The sequence below is a fragment of the Panthera leo genome, chromosome D4 (genome assembly GCF_018350215.1).
Source record: "Panthera leo isolate Ple1 chromosome D4, P.leo_Ple1_pat1.1, whole genome shotgun sequence".
Classification (NCBI taxonomy): domain Eukaryota; kingdom Metazoa; phylum Chordata; class Mammalia; order Carnivora; family Felidae; genus Panthera; species Panthera leo.
This window is the reverse complement of record NC_056691.1, coordinates 79,642,804-79,664,174: the sequence shown is the minus strand read 5'-3', so window position 1 is coordinate 79,664,174 and position 21,371 is coordinate 79,642,804. Positions and strand designations below refer to the sequence as shown.

Sequence of the window (21,371 nt, the reverse complement as noted above, 5' to 3'; positions counted from 1 at the left end):
TAGTGACCTTGGGCAAGTTACTTAACCTCTCTGTGCCCTAGTTTCCTTATCTATAAAATAAGAATAATAATAGTGCCTACTTCCTTTTTTTTTTTAAGATTAAACAAAATATTTCATGCATAGCCTTTAGTGTAATATCTAGCACACGGTAAGAGCTCAATGATCTATTATTAATATTTACTATGCTTTCTTCATAGCAACCCTGACAATGACTTTATATGATTAAACGGAACGTTCATAATAACGCTTCTGTCTCACATTGGATTCTTAAGGTGTTTCTGGTTTTTAAACATAAAATATTATTCCTAAGAAATAAAAAAAAAAGTTATCTTGTCGTTTAGAGATAAAGGCAGAGCAAAAAATTTAAAGAATTAAATATTGAACGAACCAAAATGAATACACTTAAATTACCTTTCAAAATAGTTCAACATTTTCTATACACGTTACAGGGTAATTAGCCCATCTTAGAAGCCTGGGCATATCCTTGTATGAGGCCAAGTGCTGGCCTAGAGCACATTGGTAAGGATTTCTTGTCGTTGTGATTCTCCAGGCAAAGAAGCTGTATCAGCTTTTCTCCCCTACTGCCAGAGAATCTCTGATCTAGCACATCTTAGGGCCAAACCAGCATTTTCCAGCTATATCTTGCAGATAGCTGGTAAGGCAACTGTCAGGCCATGTCACCTAATGGGGAAGTTATGACACAGAGGGTTGTTTTTTTTTTTTTTTTTTTTTTGTGGTTCTTCAGCCAACAAGGCTCAAAGTTAGCTCAGGTGTAAATGAAAAATGAACTACACAGATCGAGTGCCTTCTGTATACCAGGCTCAGGGGAAACATTCTCTTCAATCCTTAGCTCCTCTAAGTGAGACAGAATTTATTGATCCCACACTATAGACGAGAACACTGAGGCCCAGAGAGGTAAAAGGTTTCTTCCAAGGTCACAGAGCTGGCAGTCATGAGCCAGATCTGTCTGACTCTCAAGATACAAGCTCTTTCCATGGCACCACAGGATCTCTTTTCAATTTAATACAATTCTATCAGCATGGATTAGTGCTTACACATATTACCCCTGCTAGGCACTAAGAACACAGAGAACAGCCTAATGGGAGAGACAGACACATAAATTCTAAGTTCTAGTATTATGGCTGATGCATGCCTGTGAGAAGTAAAAAAGCCAGGTGGGCAGTTCAATTTACCCTGTTGTATATATTTCTGAAAGCCATCCTTAATCCCTTTAGGAGGAGGCAGGGGGGAGTTTAGATTGATAGATTAGGACTATAACCAATGAATAAACAAAGGGCAGTTGGCAAATGGGAAGGGGGAGTTTAATTCCTCCTCAGAGATCCAAGGAAATCTCTTAGAGGATATGGTGTTTTGATTGGGGTTTGAAAAGCAGAAAGAATCAGCAAGAGAATATGGGGAAGGGGCTGACCTGTCTACCTCCTTCCGCAAGAGAAGTAAAAACAGAATCCTGAATTGCACTTGCTAAATACTGGTCTGAAACCAGAACACCTACGCACCCCCCTCTCATTTTGCCCCCACTCTTACTTACATAGGCAGACCTACCAACACACACCCATATACACATAAAAAGAAACAAACCCTATAGAAAACATACATAACACATACATCAGCACATGTGCAGATACTTAAAATACATAATACACAGAAATAGACACTAGCCCCCATACGCTCACACAAATCCATGAAATCCTTGTACACAAAGACTCACAAAGATGTTTACGCTCTCATCCACAAGCACATACATATCCTCTCCCCACCTACTACTCATGCAGGTGAATAAATGCATTTTTAAATTAACATATACCCAAGTTCACATACAAATCTCATCCCGCCTTTCTGGTTGGAGGCCAATGACTAATGGGAAAGCATGCACAAAGGCAAGCATCACGTAGGAGAGGCCAGGAATGGGTTGGCGTCGGGGCTGGGATTAAGTCCTGTCAGATGACAAACCCGCCCCGCCTGGCTCTCCCCAGAAGCTGCATCGCCTGAGCAAGCTCTGGATCCTGGGCAGATGGTGCGAGGCTGCGCGTCGGAGTTCCAGCTTTATAGGGGGTTCGGTGTCACCCAGGGCCAAGCTCGGCTAGCAGCCGCACCCCAATCCCTGCAGTAGGCAGGCGGCTAGGGGACACATCAGGGCTGTGGCGTGGGGCTTGTCCGAACACAGCACGCGGAGATTAGTTAGCATTAATGAGGGTTTACTGCGGGCCGGGGACTAGGTTAAGTCCTTTTCAGTACGTTACTTAATTCTCGTCTCCGTGACAGGTGGTGTGGGGGTGTTACGTGTCTATCATGCCCATTTTAGAGGTGAGAAAAACTGCGCTCAGGCCGCAAAACCACTCAGCAGGAAACAGGACGCTGAGGTTCAGTCGGGTCGGAGCCCATTCTCTCCGGGGGTGGGAGGGGTGGGGTTAGGTTAAAGTGTGCACGTGAGTCTGTCTCCCCTACGCAGGAAGCTTGCACCTTCGGCTCCGGATGAGTCTCTAGTACCCCACCCCACCCCGTCCTGCCTGGCACAGCGTCCGGCCCGCAGCAGGTGTCTGATCGGGGCGTGGGTCTTGGTTCAGTGGAACTCTCAGCATGGGCCTCAGTTTCCCCATCCCTGAAATGGGAATGGCACCGCAGACCTCGCGGGGTCGAGACCAGGCTTATCTCGGGCAGCACAATCAATGCTGAGCTCTACATCGTCGCTGCTGTCGCCCTCGCCCACGGCGGGGGTTCCAGCCCTGTCTCCACCCGAGCCCGGGTGCGTCGCCGGCGCCCCATTGTTCAAGAGGGCGGGGAAGCTCCCGAGAGCGGATTCCCCGCCCCGGGTCGCTCTCGCCGCCCAGTGGAGCAGACGACTTGGCCCGGCGTCTGCCGCGCGGGGCGCGTCCTTTGTCTGCTCCGCGGCGCCCGATGCCCGCGGCCCGCGCCCCGCTCCTTGGGCAGACAAAGCCGGGGCTGCCGCGAGCCCGAAGGGCTGGAGCGGGGCTCGTACCACCCTCCTCCCGCCTTAACTCCGCCCCCTCCCCTCGACGCCATCTGATTGGCCCGCGGGGCTACAAAGAGGCCGGGAAGCGGGTGTGTCACGTGGGCCAGCGTGACCGCCCATTGGCCGGGCGAGGCTGCCAATCGGAGAGGGCGGGCTGTCCGCGCTCGGCCCGGTCGCTCCCTCCGCGCTGGGGCCCGCCCGCGGGGCCGGCCGCCTGTCAGAGGGAGGTGGCGATGGTGCGCCCGGTGGCGGTGGCGGCTGCGGCGGCTTCCCTGGTCCGAGCGCAGGGAGGAGAAGATGACTGACCGACCGACTGAATGACTGAATGAATGAATGGAGGAGCCGAGCGCGCCATGAGGAGCCTGCCGAGCCTGGGCGCCGTCGCCCTGTTGTGCTGCGCCGCCGCCGCCGCCGCCGCCGCCGCCGCCGCCGCCGCCTCGACAACCCCGGCGGGGAATGTCACCGGTGGCGGCGGGGCCGCGGGGCAGGTGGACGCGTCGCCGGGCCCGGGGCTAGGGGGCGAGCCCAGTCGCCCTTTCTCTAAGGCGACGCCTCCCACGGCCCAGGCCCCGCGGACCGGAGCGCCGCGCACTACTGTCCACCGGCCCCTGGCTGCGTCCTCCTCAGCCCAGTCCCCGGAGACCACCCCTCCTCGGGCGACGGCCGGACCCGCCGCGACCACCTTCCAGGCGCCGCTCAGCCCCTCGCCCACCGCCCCCCCGGCGGTGGACCGTACGCCGACCGCCCCTCGCGCGACCACCGGACCCGCGCCGACCACCCTCTCGACGAGCACTGGCCCGGCGCCGACCACCCCTGTAGCGACCACCATTCCGGCGCCCACCACTCCGCTCACCCCGACCCCCGTGCTCCCCGGCGGCAGCGGCGTCCCGCCCACCCCACCTGCCACCGAGGCGCCCTCTCCCCCTCCCCCAGGTGAGTCCCCGCGCCCCTCGCCGGCTGCACCCAGCCCCGCGGCTGCCCACCCGGCTCCCAGCCCCGGGGCCTCCAGGGTTGGGCTGGGTGCCCGCGATTGACCGTCCCTCGCCCCAAAGTTTCCCCAGATCTCGACTCCCGGAGGGGGTGGGGGGGAGGTCCGAGCTCCAGCTCGCCCGCCCCCCCCCCGCCCCCCTCCCCAATCTGGAAAGTCTTTTGTCCCCCCCTGGGCTGTGCTTCCCAGGGAGGGGGGCGGCTGCGGTGCGGAAGGCATCGCATCTCCCTTCCAAACGGGGCTTCCTGGCCTCTGTCGGAGACCCCCGAATGGGCGCAAACTTTTGGGTTCGGTTCGCTCGCCCTGCCTCTCCGCCGGGGTTATTTCGGGAAGTTTGAAAGCCAGCACGGTACCTCCTTCAACCAACGGGTCGAAAACTGAGTGTAAGGGATTCCTTCCAGAGCTTCCGTTTCCTTGCTCATTTCTCCTTGTGTGTGTGTGTGTGTATATATATGTATGATGTGCATGTGGCAGGTGGAAGAGATACTAAGGATTTTGTTTACAACAGTAGGACAGACCACTCGAGGCCAAAAAAGAAGAAGAAGAAGAAGAAAAAAGGCAGTGTAATCCATGTGTTCCCTGCAAATGACTGGATTCAGTAGGTCATTTGGGACAGGTGTGCATCTAGGTTGAGCATGCCCATAAATTAGGTTAAATCCCTTCCTTGCACCATTTTTTCTTCCTCAATTACAAGGTCAGTATGTTTGCACAAATACACGATTTGAACAGAGATGCCCATTGCCTCTCCCCCCACCCACCCCCCTCCCCACCCCCCGCCTGAAGTTAGAATGTTCAGTTTGGAGGATGCTGATAAAAGCCAGTATCTGTTTGAGTCCACAGAGAAAATAGGCTCTTCTTCCTGCTGGTTGAAGTCTCCAGGCAAAGTTAGAGACAACTCCTATTCTTGTCTCCTTTGAATCTGAAGTGGACTGGGACTAAACAAATAAGACCTGCCTTGTCAAGACATTAGACAAGAGCTTCTGAATTCCTTTGCCTGAGTCAGGGTGGGGATTTGTCCAAACTATTTGCCAAGCTGTACTTACATTAATGGATCTCTGACCTAATTCTTAGGCTCAGCGATTTACTGTAGAGTCAGGTATGGACTTTGGACTATAAACGAATTTGTAGAGAATTTTCCCACATGATTACGAGTCTTAATACAGTCTTGAATTTTGGGTTGGAGCTTGGCATTGACATCCGTAGGAATGCAGATTATTCAACCATAAAAAGCTAAGTTTGCATCTCTTCTAGCTTGAAGGAGTATATGAACTGGCTGGATTTTGACTGTACCCTTTTTTGGCTTTGGTATAGAGAGATTGACATATTGCTGAGAGACAGGAAGCATAGTGGTTGAGAGTGTGGACTCTGGAGTCCATTCGCAGGTTTGAATCCTCGCTCTGCCCCTCATTAGCCGTGTAATCTTGGGCAGGTCATTTAACCTCTCTTCAACTGGGAAGTGAAGATAATAATCGTACCTACTTCATAGGATTGCTGTGACGATTAACTAAGTTAATACATTTATGGTGCTTAGAACAGTTCCTGGTGCAGAGTAAGCACCATGTGTGTTAGTTAGCCTTATGATTACAATTTGTGTGTGTGTGTGTGTGTGTGTGTGTGTGTGTGTGTGTGAGATAGAAAACAGTTGAGACCTAATAGTAATGTGATTTGTTGTTGTTGTTGTTGTTGTTGTTGTAGTAAAATATTATAGAAAAAGGATGAATTAGATGTTCCAGAGTTTGAAGCACCCATTTAGGTAGCATTTAGGTAGTTGCAAGATCACTTATTTTGAATGGTGAGTATATGTTAAATAAGTCTGTGCAATCGATGTTATTTTACCTTTATTATTTTCATATTGTTATTTTTAAATCACAAAGTTAACCTTTAGTTCCAAACAATCCAAATCACCAGAAGTCTGCAAAGGAAAAAAGTGACAGTCACTCCTTTACTGTTTCCTATTTCCAGTCAGTCCCTAGAGGTTACTACTGTTAACAGTTTGATCTCTTTTCAGACATTTTTCTGGGCATTTTGGAGCGTACATATACAGAAGGGGTTTTTTTTTCCCCATACACAGAGGGTTTTTAAAAATAGTTTTCAAAAACTCAAAATAATTCTACACATATTGTTTTGCAACTTGCTATATTCACTTAACTATGTATCATGGACTTTTTTTCCCCCATGTCCATAGTTAAAGTCTACCTTATTCTTAACAGTTACATTTTTTGGCATAAGAATAATATAATTTTTTAAACTAATCTACTTATGTTCACTTAGGTTGTCTGGGATTCACTTTAAAAAGCACAGACAAGAACGTGTCCTTCCTTGTTAAGTCCATCACGTGCATTATTCTCCAACACTTCGGCTATGGTTTCAAAGAATCCAATTTCAAAGGAAGTAAAGCCGGATTGATGAATATGTGCCATGTGCACTGTTCAAGGCTTGAGCAACTTCCATGGACTTACGTATACCTACGTCTCTAGTGGTCTTTGGGTGACAAAAGTTTTAGAAGGATGTCCAACTTCAGTAGCTCTTCTGGTTTTTTTTTTTTTTTTTTTTTCAGTGTTCTTTTTTTTTTTTTTCTTCTGTGTTTTAAATTTAACATTGTTCATACTTTTTACATTGTTTGTGTCTTGTTCTCAGCAGCTGAACTGAGCTTTGCAGGCCTACCGATAGGTAGTTTTTGGCTTTACAATCAAGTATGGCCTTTTTATCTGAGCATGGGTTCTAGTCTACTTCAAACAGGGCACACGTCTCTTTGACAGAGAGAAAAGTTCTCGCTGATCTTGAGAGACCTAGTTTGGCTTGCAAAGTTGGATTCTCTGGCATTCGGGAAGACGGTTGGTTGTACTGGGTATTTTATTTTAACGTTCCTGTGAGGACTGAATGCTATTGATAATAGATTATGTGATTAGATGGGTCTTCTAGCTGCTGTTTGATTTAATAAGAATTTCTTTCATAGGGGTCTGGCTGAGAGCTCTTGCCTGCCCCTCAATTAGGGCCCTCTTTTGTTTATAAGGACACTGATCTGCAAACTGAAACTAATTGCCCAGCAAACAGGCATTTTCCTCCCACAGACTTGGCAAAACATTTGGCTGATTGGTTGGCTGGGTAGGACATTCTGAGAAGGGTTAAGGGAGAGGCTGTGATGCCGGAGGATGGTAGTTATCAGCACTAAGAGACGGAGGTGGTGACAGACGTTTGATTTTTAAAATTATGGACCTTTAGGGCTAGATAGGAGTTTAGAAGCCACTGCCGCCTAGCATGGCTCTACATTTTAAAAACTTTTATTTTTATTTGTATTATTTTAGAGAGACAGTATGTGCGAGTGAGGAAGAGCGCAGAGGTGTGGAGAGAGAGAATCTCGAGCAGGCTCCGTGCGCAGCACAGAGCTGATGCAGAGCTCCGTCCCGCAACCGTGGGATCGCGACCTGAGCCAAAACCAAGAGTTGGAGGCTCAACTGCCTGAGTACATCTCAAGAAATACTTTTAAGAGTTAGCTGAAACATTGGTCTCTGTGGTTAACACCGGCTGGTTCTGGTTCTGCCCTGTGGGGCCGTGCGGGACAAGTTTGCTCTCTCGGTGCCATGATAGTTCTTCAGGGATTTGGGGACAGTGATCACGTTGTCTCTGGGTCTGGACTAAGTAACTTCAGCTCCCTCAACTGTTCTTTGTGTGACTTGGTTTCGGATTCCCTCACCATCTTGGTCACCCCTCTCCTGGACTTTTCCAGTCTTTCTGCGTCTCTCCCAAAGTGTGGAGCCCAGAGCCGAACATAATACTTCAGATGTGCTCTAACTAGCTTGCAGTAGAGAGGGCGGTTACTTCTTTACTTCTGGATGCTATGCTACTGTTGATGTAGTTAGTTCCTAATCACAGTAGCTTTTTTGGCAGCCACATTATGTTGTTGACTCATTGAGTCCATTAAGATAGCTGAGCCTTCAAAAAAAAAAAAAAAACAAAAAACAAAAAACCACACACAAATACTAGTTGAGTGTCTCTTCATTCTGGACTTGGAAATTCTTATTATTTTCTAAGGTAGGAACTGAGACATTTGGCAAACATGTAGATTTATTGTGTTAGATTCAAGCCATCCTTTTAGATCCCAAGTCTGTCAGTGCGCCCCACCCAGTTTATTCACATTCACCTACAGGGTGTTCCAATAGACAGAGTCTAAGGACAAGTTAGAGCAGGCTGATTCTTACCTCATAGGGGAGAGTGAATTTATGGATGATAAAATAGTTTGGAAGGGAAGGAGTAATGATTTAGTTCTCAAGGGTCTCTTCTAGCTCTAAAGTTCTGTGATGATTTGGGATATGTGATTCAGGGCACATCAATGGCCCCCAAAGAGGCTTGCTTAATAATTTATTTATGCTCTAAGTTAAGAGAATAAGCTTTATTTAAGCAAGCCTTAGAATTTAGAGCTTGAAAATTCTGACCAGTATGACATGTAAATAAAGGATCATGAATGGATTTTGTTTGAAAGGAACATTTTGGGAATGCAGGTCCCTCCTAACTGTACAGGGAAATGGTTTCTTCAACTTAAGATGCTCTGCTGCTAGGTTAACAGCATTATTTGCTTGTGGTTATTTAAGAAGATACCATTCATTTTAGGGACATACAAATTGTTCACGCTCCAAAGGTAATGTAGGTTCACTATCTTTTATCCAAAACTCGTGGTGCTGGATGTGTTTCAGAATTTAGATTTTTTTTTTTTTTTTCTGAATTTTAGGACGTCAATAAATATACCCCAGTGAAGTCTAGGGCAGCCTCCTATAATCAAACATGAAGATATTTGCTGCAAAGTGCGTGTATATTTACAGTGAGTGGGATAAATAAAGATCGTAAAAAGCCTTGCATTTGTTCGGGCCAGGCATTGCTGCCAAATAAGTTACAGAAAAAATTTTGGTTTTTCGATCTTCTAGGATTTGGGATCAGGTTTGAGGACTTACGGGCCACTGTAACAGTAATTGCAAACATATACAGTCCACACTATATTCCAGACAGTGTTCTGAGTGCCTTACATACATTAACTTACTTCACCTTCCCAACAGTTAGGTACAATTGGGCTAGATACTATTATTATCCTCGTCTTATAGGTAAGGAAACTGGGGCTCACAGAGGCCCAGCTGTGGCAGAACCTAGATTCAAACTCAGTCATTCTGGTTCCAGAATCCATATTATTGGCCTTTAAAGAGATGTTTACATAGAAGAGAAGGAAGCCATTTTGCTAAGAATTATTGGTCTTGGATACTAATCTGAAAAAATTTCTACTATTCTACTGGCATCTACTCCCTTCACTCCATTGTATGCTGTTCACCTCTTTGAATTTTCTGTTTTACAACTGTTTACAACTGTGGTTTTAAAATGTAGTTCTTATTCTTTCTTTGATTATATTTTAATATGGTTTGTGATAGAGAAATTTATCTGTAGTCTTTTTAGGGCCAGGCCCAGGCCCAGGGACTTCTCAAATTTACTGTATCTTATTCCTGGTTTAAGTGCCTAGCTCTCTGTAGAAATTCCTCAGTCAGATTCATTTCTGGAATAGCATAGTTAAACTCTAAAACATTAGTTTCAAACCTTCTTTATTATGACCCCAGGAAGCCTTTTGGCTAGTTGAAAATTTACACATTGAAATAATCTAACTAGGTCTTTTTATCTTGATTTTTGAAAAAAGACCCATAAGCTTAAAGTGTGTTTTACTTTTCATCTCAGCATTTCTAAACATGTATATATTAACTTCCAGACATCCTGGCACCCTTATAAAAAGAATGGAAGAAAAGTATCACAGTACTGTTTTTACTGATGGGTAAATTATGGGTAGAGAGATTACTGCTCTAGGGCACTTAATAGATCAGAAGAGAATAGAAATATAAGATCTTGTTTAGCTGAAAGACAGTGTTAGATGATATTTTTAGTTATAAATAGCTTTAATTCATGCTTTTTGCCTTGATCTTGATTTTTATTTATTTACTATAGATGTGATATAAAAATATTTATGACCAATGTTGAGGTTAGGTTACAGGCAACTGTGGTCACTTAGTCTCTTTTCAAGTATGCATTTTGGTTTATCTGTTTTTCACTGGAAACAGCTACCCAAACTACACTAGTAACTTTGAAGGGAGATTTTTAAAAAATTGTGATAAAAAGATACTTGGACACCTACGTGTTTGGATCACAGTAAACGTTTATTCAAAATAATTATCCTTGTAGATATCTCTTTTAAGCACACCTGATAAATTTGTGTCAAAATAATCCTTCTGGTAATGCTACTGTTTCACAGATAAGTATTCTTGTCAAAAGAAATCTTTCCTATTACTTTTTATTCATTATGAAAAAAAAAAACTTTCCTCTTTTCTCCTTGCTTATTTTTCATTTTGAATTCCTCTATATGTCCCTCTCACTCTTGTCTTTTATTCTTAGCCCCATCCATTCTTTCATGTTCTTTAAGGAATCAAATTATCCTCTCTATTTAACAATTTACCACTTTGTCCTCCTTCAGTGCCTCCTCAAAGCCCAATTCTTCCAAGAAGTCTTTCTGGAGGAACAAAAGATGTCCTTGAAGATGTCCTGGTAACAGGGTACACAGGGTTGAACACTTTGCACTCTGAACAAAACTTGACTGTCTTTCTCTGTGACTTTGACTTTTTTCATAAAGATTTGTTTTTAGTCTATTTAATTTAGGTTATTAAGCCCATTTGAGAAGAAAGTGTCATAATTTATACAATATTCAGGACATGGTTTCATGGTATTAATTCTTTATGAAAAAAATGAGAGAAAAGTTTGTTTGTTTTCACTCCGGCCTCTTTTTTATTGCTCAGATTTTTCTCCCATTCTTTTTGTGGGGAACAATACAGAAAAAATTGTCATAACAGAAGTTATCTGCCTCAAAAAAAAAATCAGGTACTTTGAATAAGTAGAAAATTTATTTTTCTATTATAAATAATATGAGTTGTGTTTGTTGGGTAGGTGGATTTGGGCCACATACCAATGTAAAAGGTTTAGTTTGGTTGAGAAACAAATGTTTGATCTTTTGAATGACAGAATTTCCTCTAGAAATCTAATTAGAGTTAATAGTGAACAGAGTGCTTCTAATAATTAACAAGTATGCAGTACGTCACAGTTACAAGGTACTTTTAGAGTCTCCAAGACTTTGGCATTCATATTTTGTTGGCTTCTGGGTATTATATGAGTGAATAAAGCCTTAACTTCTTTCCTCTGTTGGTACTTTTATTGGTGAATATTGACCAAACTTTTACAGGTTTTTGGATGGTTTCACATTTGATATTTTGTATTTCAAACTGTTGTCTTTTGGGTTTACTTTGTTGAATGTAAATCTTTTACTACCCTTAATTACAGAATGGAAAATGGCATTTGAAGAAGACGAATGCTTGCTTTATATTTTCTTTGCTAGGCATCCCGTGGGGCAGTTAAAGAAAGAGCCCACTAGTCACTAAAAGTAAATGTGATGGAGATGACCTCACAATGTAGTTCACAGGTGAACTATAGAACTTGATTGGCAAGGCTCATGTAAATTTCAATTTTTTTCAGATTGATATATTATTCACTTTTTTTCTAGTGTCGAAATCTGTTTGGAAATATCTTAATATACTATTTCAGGCATATTGCCTCAAATCAGTGTATTAGTAGCAAAGAGACTTAATACCCTCACTTCTCATTTCCAGTCTAATATTTTACACTTTGGCTGGAACAGAATATTAACTGACATATTATTGTATGCCTAGTTACTTCTCAGGATTTTTTTTTCTTTTACATACATCATGTCATTTAATTCTTCAACAATGTAATAGTTAAATATTATTATCCTTACTTAACGGATGGCCAATACTGAGATCCAGAAAGGTAAAGTAGCTTGTTTGACCACATCCAGCTAATAAAGACCATGAGGTCAGGGACTTCTGTTTGTCTTGTTCACAATTATGGCCACAGTGTCCAGCCCAAAATAGATCCCCAATAAATATTGAATGATTGAATGAATGAAGAAGTTGTTGCTAGCTACACTATACTTGCAGTATATTCTTGAGGAAAATAATGTTATCTCATGGCCTTTTCTCTTAGTTTAGAAATTGATTTTTTGGGGGGAACCTGGGTGGCTCAGTTGATTAAGCGTCTGACTTCCGCTCAGGTCATGATCTTGCTGTTCCCGAGTTCAAGCCCTGCCTCAGGCTCTGTGCTGACAGCTCAGAGCCTGGAGCCTGTTTTGGATTCTGTGTCTCCCTCACTCTGTGCCCTTCTCCCACTTGTGCTCTGTCTTTTTCTCTCTCTCTCAAAAATAAACATTAAACAAATTAAAAAAAAAAAAAAGAAATTAATTCTTGGGGCACCTGGGTGGCTCGGTTGCTTAAACGTCCGACTCTTGATTTTGGCTTAGTTCATGATCTCACATTTTGTGAGATTGAACTCTGCATCAGGCTCTGCACTGACAATGTAGAGCCCGCTTGGGATCCTCTCTCACTCTCTCTGTCCTCCCCTGCTCTCTCTCTCTCTCTCTCTCAAAATAAATAAATAAACTTAAAAAAAAGAAATGAATTTTTTTCCTTCTTTTACCATTCTTCACTCACAGGGATAGCATGAGAACTTACTTAGGACAAGCGGAGTTCTTTGAGATCTAGCAAATTACATCAATTACTGAGTTTTTGTTTCCTAACTTTGTTCCTTCTATTTATCTTAATAAAGGAAAAACAACAGTAGGCAAATGAACATCTGATAACTTTTGTAGAAAGAATAGCCACGTTGGGAAAGCTGAGCATTTGTCTGTAAGACAACGGACCCTGCGTTCTTTCTCAGTTCCCTCACCAGTTCTGTGATCTTGGGCAAGGAATTTCATCGGTAAAATGAGAGAGGTAGACTAGATTTGTGGTTTTTAAACTGTATTGTTCGGGAACCTGCGGTCCCTCAGATGTGTTTGGGAGCCAGGATAGGGACTGAGGAGACCAAGTGGGTCTACTTCTGGGCCCTCCTGCCAGTCCTCTCACCCTACATCACCACCCACTCCGCAGTCAGCTCTGCTCTCATTTGGTTTATATACTGGGTTTGTTCTTTCAGTAAAGATTTTTGAAACAGGCATTCTTCTAGTCTAAACTTTTATGATAAAGAAATTGTGGTAATCTCTGAGCTATTATTATATGGCCATTAAAATGCTTACGTTACGTTTCATAGCAATACACGTAGGAAGAGAGCAATATACAAAATGTGAAGTGGCTAAAGCTAAGTAATGGGATTATGGGTCATTTGAATCACCCTCTGTGTTTTTCTGAATTTTCCAAGTCTTTTTGTCAATCACTATATCCACTTCTAATTTTATAGTTATAAAAAATGAATAAAATGTGAAAGTGAGTAAAAAGCCGTGATAAGCTTGGTAAGCTTTTACTTATGTGAGATCAAGTCAGGTGATATTACCAGGGCTACTTTAATTTTTAATTCCTGACATTGACTCAGCAGTTTTGATGTGTAGCAGAGATATTTGCTTAGTCTCAGTGAGTCGTGGTTCTGAAGAAAATAGAATACAGAAGACAATCCCCGAGAAAGGAAACTATTCTTGAGGTCTGATGAATCTCAATCATAGGGTAGGATTGACCTATCTAAGATTTGGGACCTCCAGGGGAGGTTTAGCTGAGATCTTAGCAGAGGCTGAAAACAGAACTGGTTCTTTATCCATATCATTCTGTTTGGGGGCTTTAAAACATGCACTTAAAATTAATTAAAGTAGTTTAAGAGGTTAGAGTGGGAGAGAGCCAAAGCATAAGAGACTGTTAAAAACTGAGAACAAACTGAGGGTTGATGGGGGGTGGGAGGGAGGGCAGGGTGGGTGATGGGTATTGAGGAGGGCACCTTTTGGGATGAGCACTGGGTGTTGTATGGAAACCAATTTGACAGTAAATTTCATATATTAAAAAATAAAAAAATAAAAAAAATAAAAAAAAATAATTAAAGTAGTTTAGTGAAATATATCTTGTTTAAATTGTGCAGAATTTGAATCATGGTATTGCTCACAGCTTTTACCAATAGAGGAGCTTTGATTATTTCTTCCTTTAAAGATACAGAGCCCCCAAAATTTGGTTTCGGTCTGTCCATATGTTTTGCAATTAGATCAGATGGGATTGCTTTTATACTGGTAATATAACAGCTGTTCTATAGGATATCCTTGCCAGGGAGACAGCTAAGCTCTGAGGGAAGGGAAAATTTATTCAATTGGAAAAGGATTGTGTTCTGCCTAGTCATAGGAAGAATGATAAGAAGTATGAGTGTTTTTAACCTGGCTGGAAAATGTTACTTAGTAAATTTTGGACTCTTTAGATAACTGATTTTCGTAACTTTTGTTTCAGTCTTAGACACTTCCTAGAAACTGGCATATTACCAGGAATCTTATTAGATTTTTATTATTTATTTTTAAAAATGGAGTGCTTTTACTTGAGGTATGTGAGCACAAACAGGAGATTAAGAGTAGCACTGTTAATTGTAAGGAGAGCATCATATTCTCTAGTTCCTTTTAATTTTGGAAATGGTTTTTAAAGGTGTGATCCTTAAAAAATATTCTAGGGAAAGTTTAGATGTTGTCTCTGAAGGAAAGTGGATGAACTGAGTAGCTTTTAGGTTCTCTTTGTCCCATCTATCATTTATAGTGATGTAATAATAGTTTGGGAAGCATTAATGGAAATAATAAGGAAAAGAAGGGATGTTTGGTATTTCAATGAGTTTATCCTGATTTATTTGTAGATGGAAGTTTGATTAGAGGAAGGTATTAGACTTTTTTTCTGCTGTAGATTATAGTCCTTATAATCCTACAGTATGTTTTCACTTATTCATTCTATATGAATCACATTAACAATATAGCCCCATGATCCATTGATGTTGTGTGGGTTAATGAATAGTTATAAAGTATACCAAAAACACAAAGCAATCTAGCTGTTAGGTATTATTATACTGAATCGTTGGTGTATTGCCTGCAAACCTATCCTGTTGAACTGGTTTTAGTTTTTAAGTTAGTTTGTTGCTTTGACTTGTCCACAAAGGCAGGGCTGAATGGTTTAGCTAATCAGGAGAATAGCAGTTCAGAAGAACTAAATTCCAGTCGTCTTTCTATTCACTTTGTAGGTTCCTGAGCACATTTTTAAAAATGGCTCTGTGACTTAGTTTCTCTAACTATAAAATGAAGCCTGTTTCTTACTTTCAGTCTTCCAAGGTTTTTGAGAAGTCACACATGCAGATTCTTGTGGGCTTTTCATAAATGCAGTGACTTTACAAATTCAAACTGTTTTCTGGTATTCTCTCCTGATTACATGGTTCATATTAGCTTATAATGTAATGTGAACAAGGTAGCTTTTGACTAAACACAATAAAGAAAATAACAGATGTATTTACATGTGGCTTCTTTACACAAAATATATTTTTATACTATTTTGTAGTTAACATATTTGTGTAATTAATGGACTGTAGTGGTATTTTCCAAAGCTTGGGATGCTTCAGTATTATTTTTCTTCCCATACAGGCTTGAGAAAATATAATAATCTCTCTCTCATATTAAACTTATAAAATAAATAAGCTGTTCTTTTGTAGATCTTAATATTACTTTTGATTGAGCTGTTTAGAAGGGATTCATTTAATATTTTTTATGATTATAAAAATATATATGTTCATTTTACAAAATGTAAAGAAGGGTAAAACAAAAAATGAACCCAGAGATAACAGTTAACATTTTAGTGATAGCTACAGAATTTTTTATACCTATATTTACTTTATCGCCCTCTCTGCCATTGGGATAATTCTATATGAATATATTGCTTTGATACTATTCTTAAACTATTAATAATATATTTCAAATATTTTAACATTTTAAAGTGAGACATCTTTCAAATGAAATTGAAAGTAGTAGTGTTGATGATATTTATAATCTAAATGATGAGTTTTAATTCTTTTAATTTGAATATTTTATTATAAACGCATAAAAGACATTTAAAAATTGTAAAGGAAGATCCTGTTAATCACAAAAGGTTTATCCCCCCTTTGGCATATGCAGACAAGTCACCTCCATCTGTGTGCTAAGTTACTGTAGTAGATGCTTCCTAATAGTTACAGAAAAAAATAACTAAACCATAAAGCTTTATGTCATTGGCTGAATTTAATATTTTATTTCTGCATGCATTGCCCCATTTCTCACAAATGAGATCACTTATTGGTTATGAAAACAGATGCGTAAGTTGGGTTTAGTACTCTTCTGAAGTCAAGTATACGACAAATAATTCAAAATGAGAAATAATTCATCATATTTAAATTATTTGTCATAGCACCAAAAAGAATGTGAATCTATTTTGAATAGAGATCTCACATTCCATATGATGCTTGATACTTGGTACTCCTTGTCAAAACCAAACTGGCGACTCTTTTTCATGTGTTTTTTTCCAGTACAAGCGTGATTTTTCTTGGGTTCAAGTGGTCCCCGAAAGCCCAAAGTAGTCTGGAACCAAGCCAGGCATTTGATATTTTCAATTCACTGATGAAGGAAGTCAAAGTGCCCATCTGCCTGGTCAGATATTGCCAAAAATGGCTTAGGTGCTGTGCTAAAGAATATGCCAGGAAAAAAAAAAAAAAAAAAGGCTCTGGCATCCAGGAAATTGATCTCTAGTCTCTGAATTTTGTGAAGAAAAGGCTGTAACTTTTAAGTCAAAGCATTAGTGAACTATACAGCATTCTTTTTTAAAATTTTTTTTTCAACGTTTTTTATTTATTTTTGGGACAGAGAGAGACAGAGCATGAACGGGGGAGGGGCAGAGAGAGAGGGAGACACAGAATCGGAAACAGGCTCCAGGCTCCGAGCCATCAGCCCAGAGCCTGACGCGGGGCTCGAACTCACGGACTGCGAGATCGTGACCTGGCTGAAGTCGGACGCTTAACCGACTGCGCCACCCAGGCGCCCCCTATACAGCATTCTTAAGAGAGGATTAAACTAATGCGTGTAAAAAACTTGATTTAGCAGTGCTTAATAATCAGCACGTAGTAAACAAAGTTAGCTATCATTATTATTAATACTGTTTTTATTCCCTATTCGCAATGTTTAAAAAACAGCAGAGAGAATTTTGTCACTTCTAGACTAATAGATTTACCAGTTTCCCTGACACAGTCTGTAGAGTGGCAGGCAACCTATTGGTAATCAGGAAGACTTGCACATTGTCACAGACCAAGCTTTCCTAACGGGTGGTTCTAAGGCACAGGTAGGACCAATATGCTGAAACAAAAGGCTACTTCCTGTCCTAGGTCAGAGTGGCCTATGTCAAGCCAGAATTATCCTGTGCTCTGTTGCCAGATACAACAGTAATGGTACTGCTCGGAACTGGGCTGAATGGAAGCTATTTTCAAAAAGCAAATGCAACGATGGGACTCTAGGGAATCCCTGAAACAACCATTGTCCCGTTCTGGCAGATGTATGATCCTCTGGGATCTTTTGTAGGTATTGAGCCCTAGCCACAAATGACCCAGTAAAGTGAAATAAGACGGGGTCCTATAGGAAGACATGACCACTCAATTTTACATTGGTTGCACGTTGAAATGTATTTGAGAGCATGCCAAATGCAACATGCGCATCCACAGTGCAAGTCACATAATCTCCCTGGGCTTCTGTATCTTTGTCTGTAACATGAGTATAACAGTGCCAACCTAATAGGGTTCTTGAGTGATGACCTAGAATTTAAACCCAGCTCTGTCTGACTTAAAAGTCTGTGCTCTTTTTTCTTTTGACTAAACTATGCAGCATTGCCAAAGCAGATGGGAGTAGCAGAAATGAAATAAAGCATTCAGTGGATACAGAACACATTTTGAGTTCTGTTTTTGTCGCTTTCCCTAGCATCACCCAGCAAGCCCATACATTGTCCTTCTCAGCACTCGTTCTGAGTTACACAGTGACTCAGGTTTGATTTCAGTAGTTACTGTAAAAATCAAAATTAGATCAAATAGTGTTTCTCTGAGGTAGATATGGGTGTGGAGTAAGGGCGGGGACAGGAAATAATGGTGGAAATTAGATGAAACTAAGCGGGTCGGCAACCATGATAAATGTAAAGCAGAACCGAACAGTAACTTAGCTGTGAGACTGTCTAATCAGCACCAGAAGGATTAGTGCTAACAGAGACAATGTAATGCTTATTAGCATTTGGCAAGAAATACCACACACTGCAAAATGGTAGTATTGATTGTTCTTGACCTGACAATAAAGCCTTTCATCTTTAAGTTAATATGGACTCCAGATCAAGATGCTGGTGCAAAACAATATGTTGTAAAAAGTAGCAGGTGATACTTGATTATATAAAAGTCAGAGAAGAATCTCAGACTTGCAAATATGGTTCATAGTTCTGCCAGTCACCTGAGGATGTGTTCCTCCTCTTCATTTTATAAACTTCCCTCCTCATCCAAAGGTTAGTTGTCTCTTGGATCAGACACAGGAGAAGCTCTTATTTCAAGTATCGACCCAGCCCCTTCTGATCTGGTTGCAAGGCATATTAACAAATGATATGCACAGTTTCCGACAGTTTGTATTTATTAGAAAGAAATAGCTTCCGTTTGTAGGACATCAAGACTCAATAGTAGCAATGTATATTATTATGTCCTGCAGTGTGTGAGTACAGTGGCCAGACTGAGCTATACAAGTCGCTGTGGAAGATACATACACAATGCAAAACCTGGTTATATCATTCTCCGAGTTAATTTCATATGATATTTATACTCCAGTATACTTCTCCCATTTAGTCACCATAAGTGATCCCAGCCCATAGCCCAAGTTTCTTAATGGGACTTATAACTTCTCCATAATCTGTCTTTGTCCTCGTTTCCTACCACCCCCTCCTTGCGTTTAAACTCCAGCAGAATCAAATTGCTTGTATTTCCTCCCAAATACCATGCTTAGCATCATCATCATTATTATTAATAAAGCAATCATCTGTGGAAGTCTTATTCTGTGTCAGATACTAAGAGCTTTAAGTGAATTATCATGGCCTTGTTTAATTCTCAAAAGAACCTAATAAGAAATATGCACTATTATCCACACTTTACTAAGCAGGAATTGAGGCTTTGAGAGTTTCAATACACTGAGCAAGGTGTCATAGCTAGTAAAATGTAAAACATTGATTCAAATTTGTCTAGCCTCAGAGCCTCCTCTCTCTCTCTCTTATTTATTTTGAGAGAGAGAGAGAGAGAGAGCGAGAGCAGGGGAGGGGCAGAGAGTAGGGGAGAGAGAAACCCAAGTAGGCTCTGCACTGTCAGGGCAGAGCCCAATGTGGGGCTTGAACTCATGAACCATGAGATCACGACCTGAAGCCAGAGTCATACACTTAACCAATTGAGCCACCCAGGCGCCCCGAGAGCCTCCTCTCTTCATCAGTAAGCTAACTGACTCTTGTTATTTTGCGTATACTTTTCCTTCTGCCTGGAATCCCCTTCTGTTCAGTTTTAATAAAGGCCTTAATTATAAGCAACAAAAAAACAATGTTTGCTGAGTTAATCAGAAGTGGAATTTCTTAATTTTTTTTTTTTTAACGTTTATTTATTTTTGAGACAGAGAGAAAGCATGAACGGGGGAGGGTCACAGAGAGAGGGAGACACAGAATCCGAAACAGGCTCCAGGCTCTGAGCTGTCAGCACAGAGCCCGACGCGGGGCTCGAACCCACGGACTGTGAGATCATGACCTGAGCCAAAGTCGGACGCTTAACCGACCGAGCCACCCAGGCGCCCCCAGAAGTGGAATTTCTTGAAAGGATATTGAAGATGTCACAGACTCCCTGGGGAACCCAATTCAGGACGTGGGACTAGAGCTAATGCTCAATTGTGCCACAGAGCGGTCCACTGGATATGCCACGGCCACGGCCACCGAGTTGGGTGCTGTCCTTCGCACCACTAGCACTCGGCACTGGGTGTGTGGCAAGAGCAAGTGCTGCTGCCACTTGTCATGCTGTAACTGTCTTATCTACTGCCAGAGAGAGGACCTCATGCTCATTCCCTTGAGTCTTTAGTTGGTAATTCCAAGCCAGGGGTGGGTGTGATTGTTGGAGCCTCAGACACTTGCTCAGGCAAGTAGGGGTTGGGGGCAGGGAAGAGAATCATCTGGCACTAGGAACCTTTGTGGTGGGATAGCCGGGCTTCTTTCCCCAAACAGGAAGAGATTCTAAAACAGTGGGGGAATTCTACAATGGTACTAGGCTGCCAAAAACGTGATGCTGTCTGTCGCATCCCTTTCTTTCACCTGAGAAATTTACTTGTCCTTGAAAAATATCATCCGTGCGGCCTGCTATGCTGTTGCACCTTATACATTCTAATGTTACTATAAATATCATAACTTTCAGTTACTTTTTAAACATGCTTGCTCTAAGTTTTAAATAATACTTAAATACTTCATACTTAAATACTTGTTTATGTAAATGACTCCGTTACACCTCGTCCTCAAGTAGCTTAGAGGCTGTCTCATTGATGTCTGTAGTCTCTAACATCTATCTAGGATAGTGTTTAGCACATAGTAGGTGCTCCATAAATAATCTGAACTGAATTGAAGTAGAAGCCCTCCTGTCCACCACCACAATGATGTAGGTTGCATAAGCGCAGGGATTTTTGTCTTTGTCTCTCTCTCTTTCTTTTCTTTTTCACCACTGTATCCCCTGAACCTAGATTGATTCCTAGCATGTGGTAGGCCCTCAGCAAATATTTATACAATAAACAAGTACTCCCAAATAGTAAATCATTTATTTCTGGGAATGACACTGTCAGAAAGATCAGTGAATGTAAATGGCAGACTCAAAGCACTCTGTCATAATTTCCAGTTAGACCACATACAATGTTAAGCCAGAAACTGTCTTGTTCATCTCTGGTTACCTCTTCATCCTATTTAGAAATATAACCTGAGGGGCGCCTGGGTGGTTCAGTCAGTTAAGTGTCCGACTTCAGCCCGGGTCACGATCTCGCGGTCCGTGAGTTCGAGCCCTGCGTCGGGCTCTGGGCTGATGGCTCAGAGCCTGGAGCCTGCTTCCGATTCTGTGTCTCCCTCTCTCTCTGCCCCTCCCCCGTTCACGCTCTGTCTTTCTCTGTCTCAAAAATAAATAAACGTTAAAAAAAAAAAAAAAAAGAAGTATAACCTGAAAAGGGCAATTTGGGATTCTTTCCCAGACCTACCACAATAGTCACTAGCCACAAAAAGGGCCTAAAGTACCATGCCTACTTGACATGAAGCCTTTTTTTATCCCCCTTTGTATAACCAGTTATATTCTGAGATTGCATCTATTCTGGGAAGAAAGGGCTGTTGGGCATACTGTCTTGTATCTTGTATTAAAAAGCATAATAACCTAGGGCAGGTAGCATTTCACTCGGAAGAAACGAGGGGATGAAGGCTTGGAATTGTGAAATGA

The 21,371-nt window shown here is 42.0% G+C and overlaps 1 protein-coding gene across 1 annotated transcript in view; it reads left to right on the top strand.

Moving 5' to 3' along the window:
- Nucleotides 1-3,154: 3,154 nt before the first annotated feature.
- The window catches only part of MEGF9 (multiple EGF like domains 9), an 89,873-nt gene continuing 71,656 nt past the window's right edge, over nucleotides 3,155-21,371 (top strand). The window contains exon 1 of the mRNA XM_042913763.1: nucleotides 3,155-3,925. Within this exon, the coding sequence (XP_042769697.1) occupies nucleotides 3,322-3,925 (604 nt within the window). The 5' untranslated portion in view covers nucleotides 3,155-3,321. The remainder of the gene's footprint in view (nucleotides 3,926-21,371) is intronic.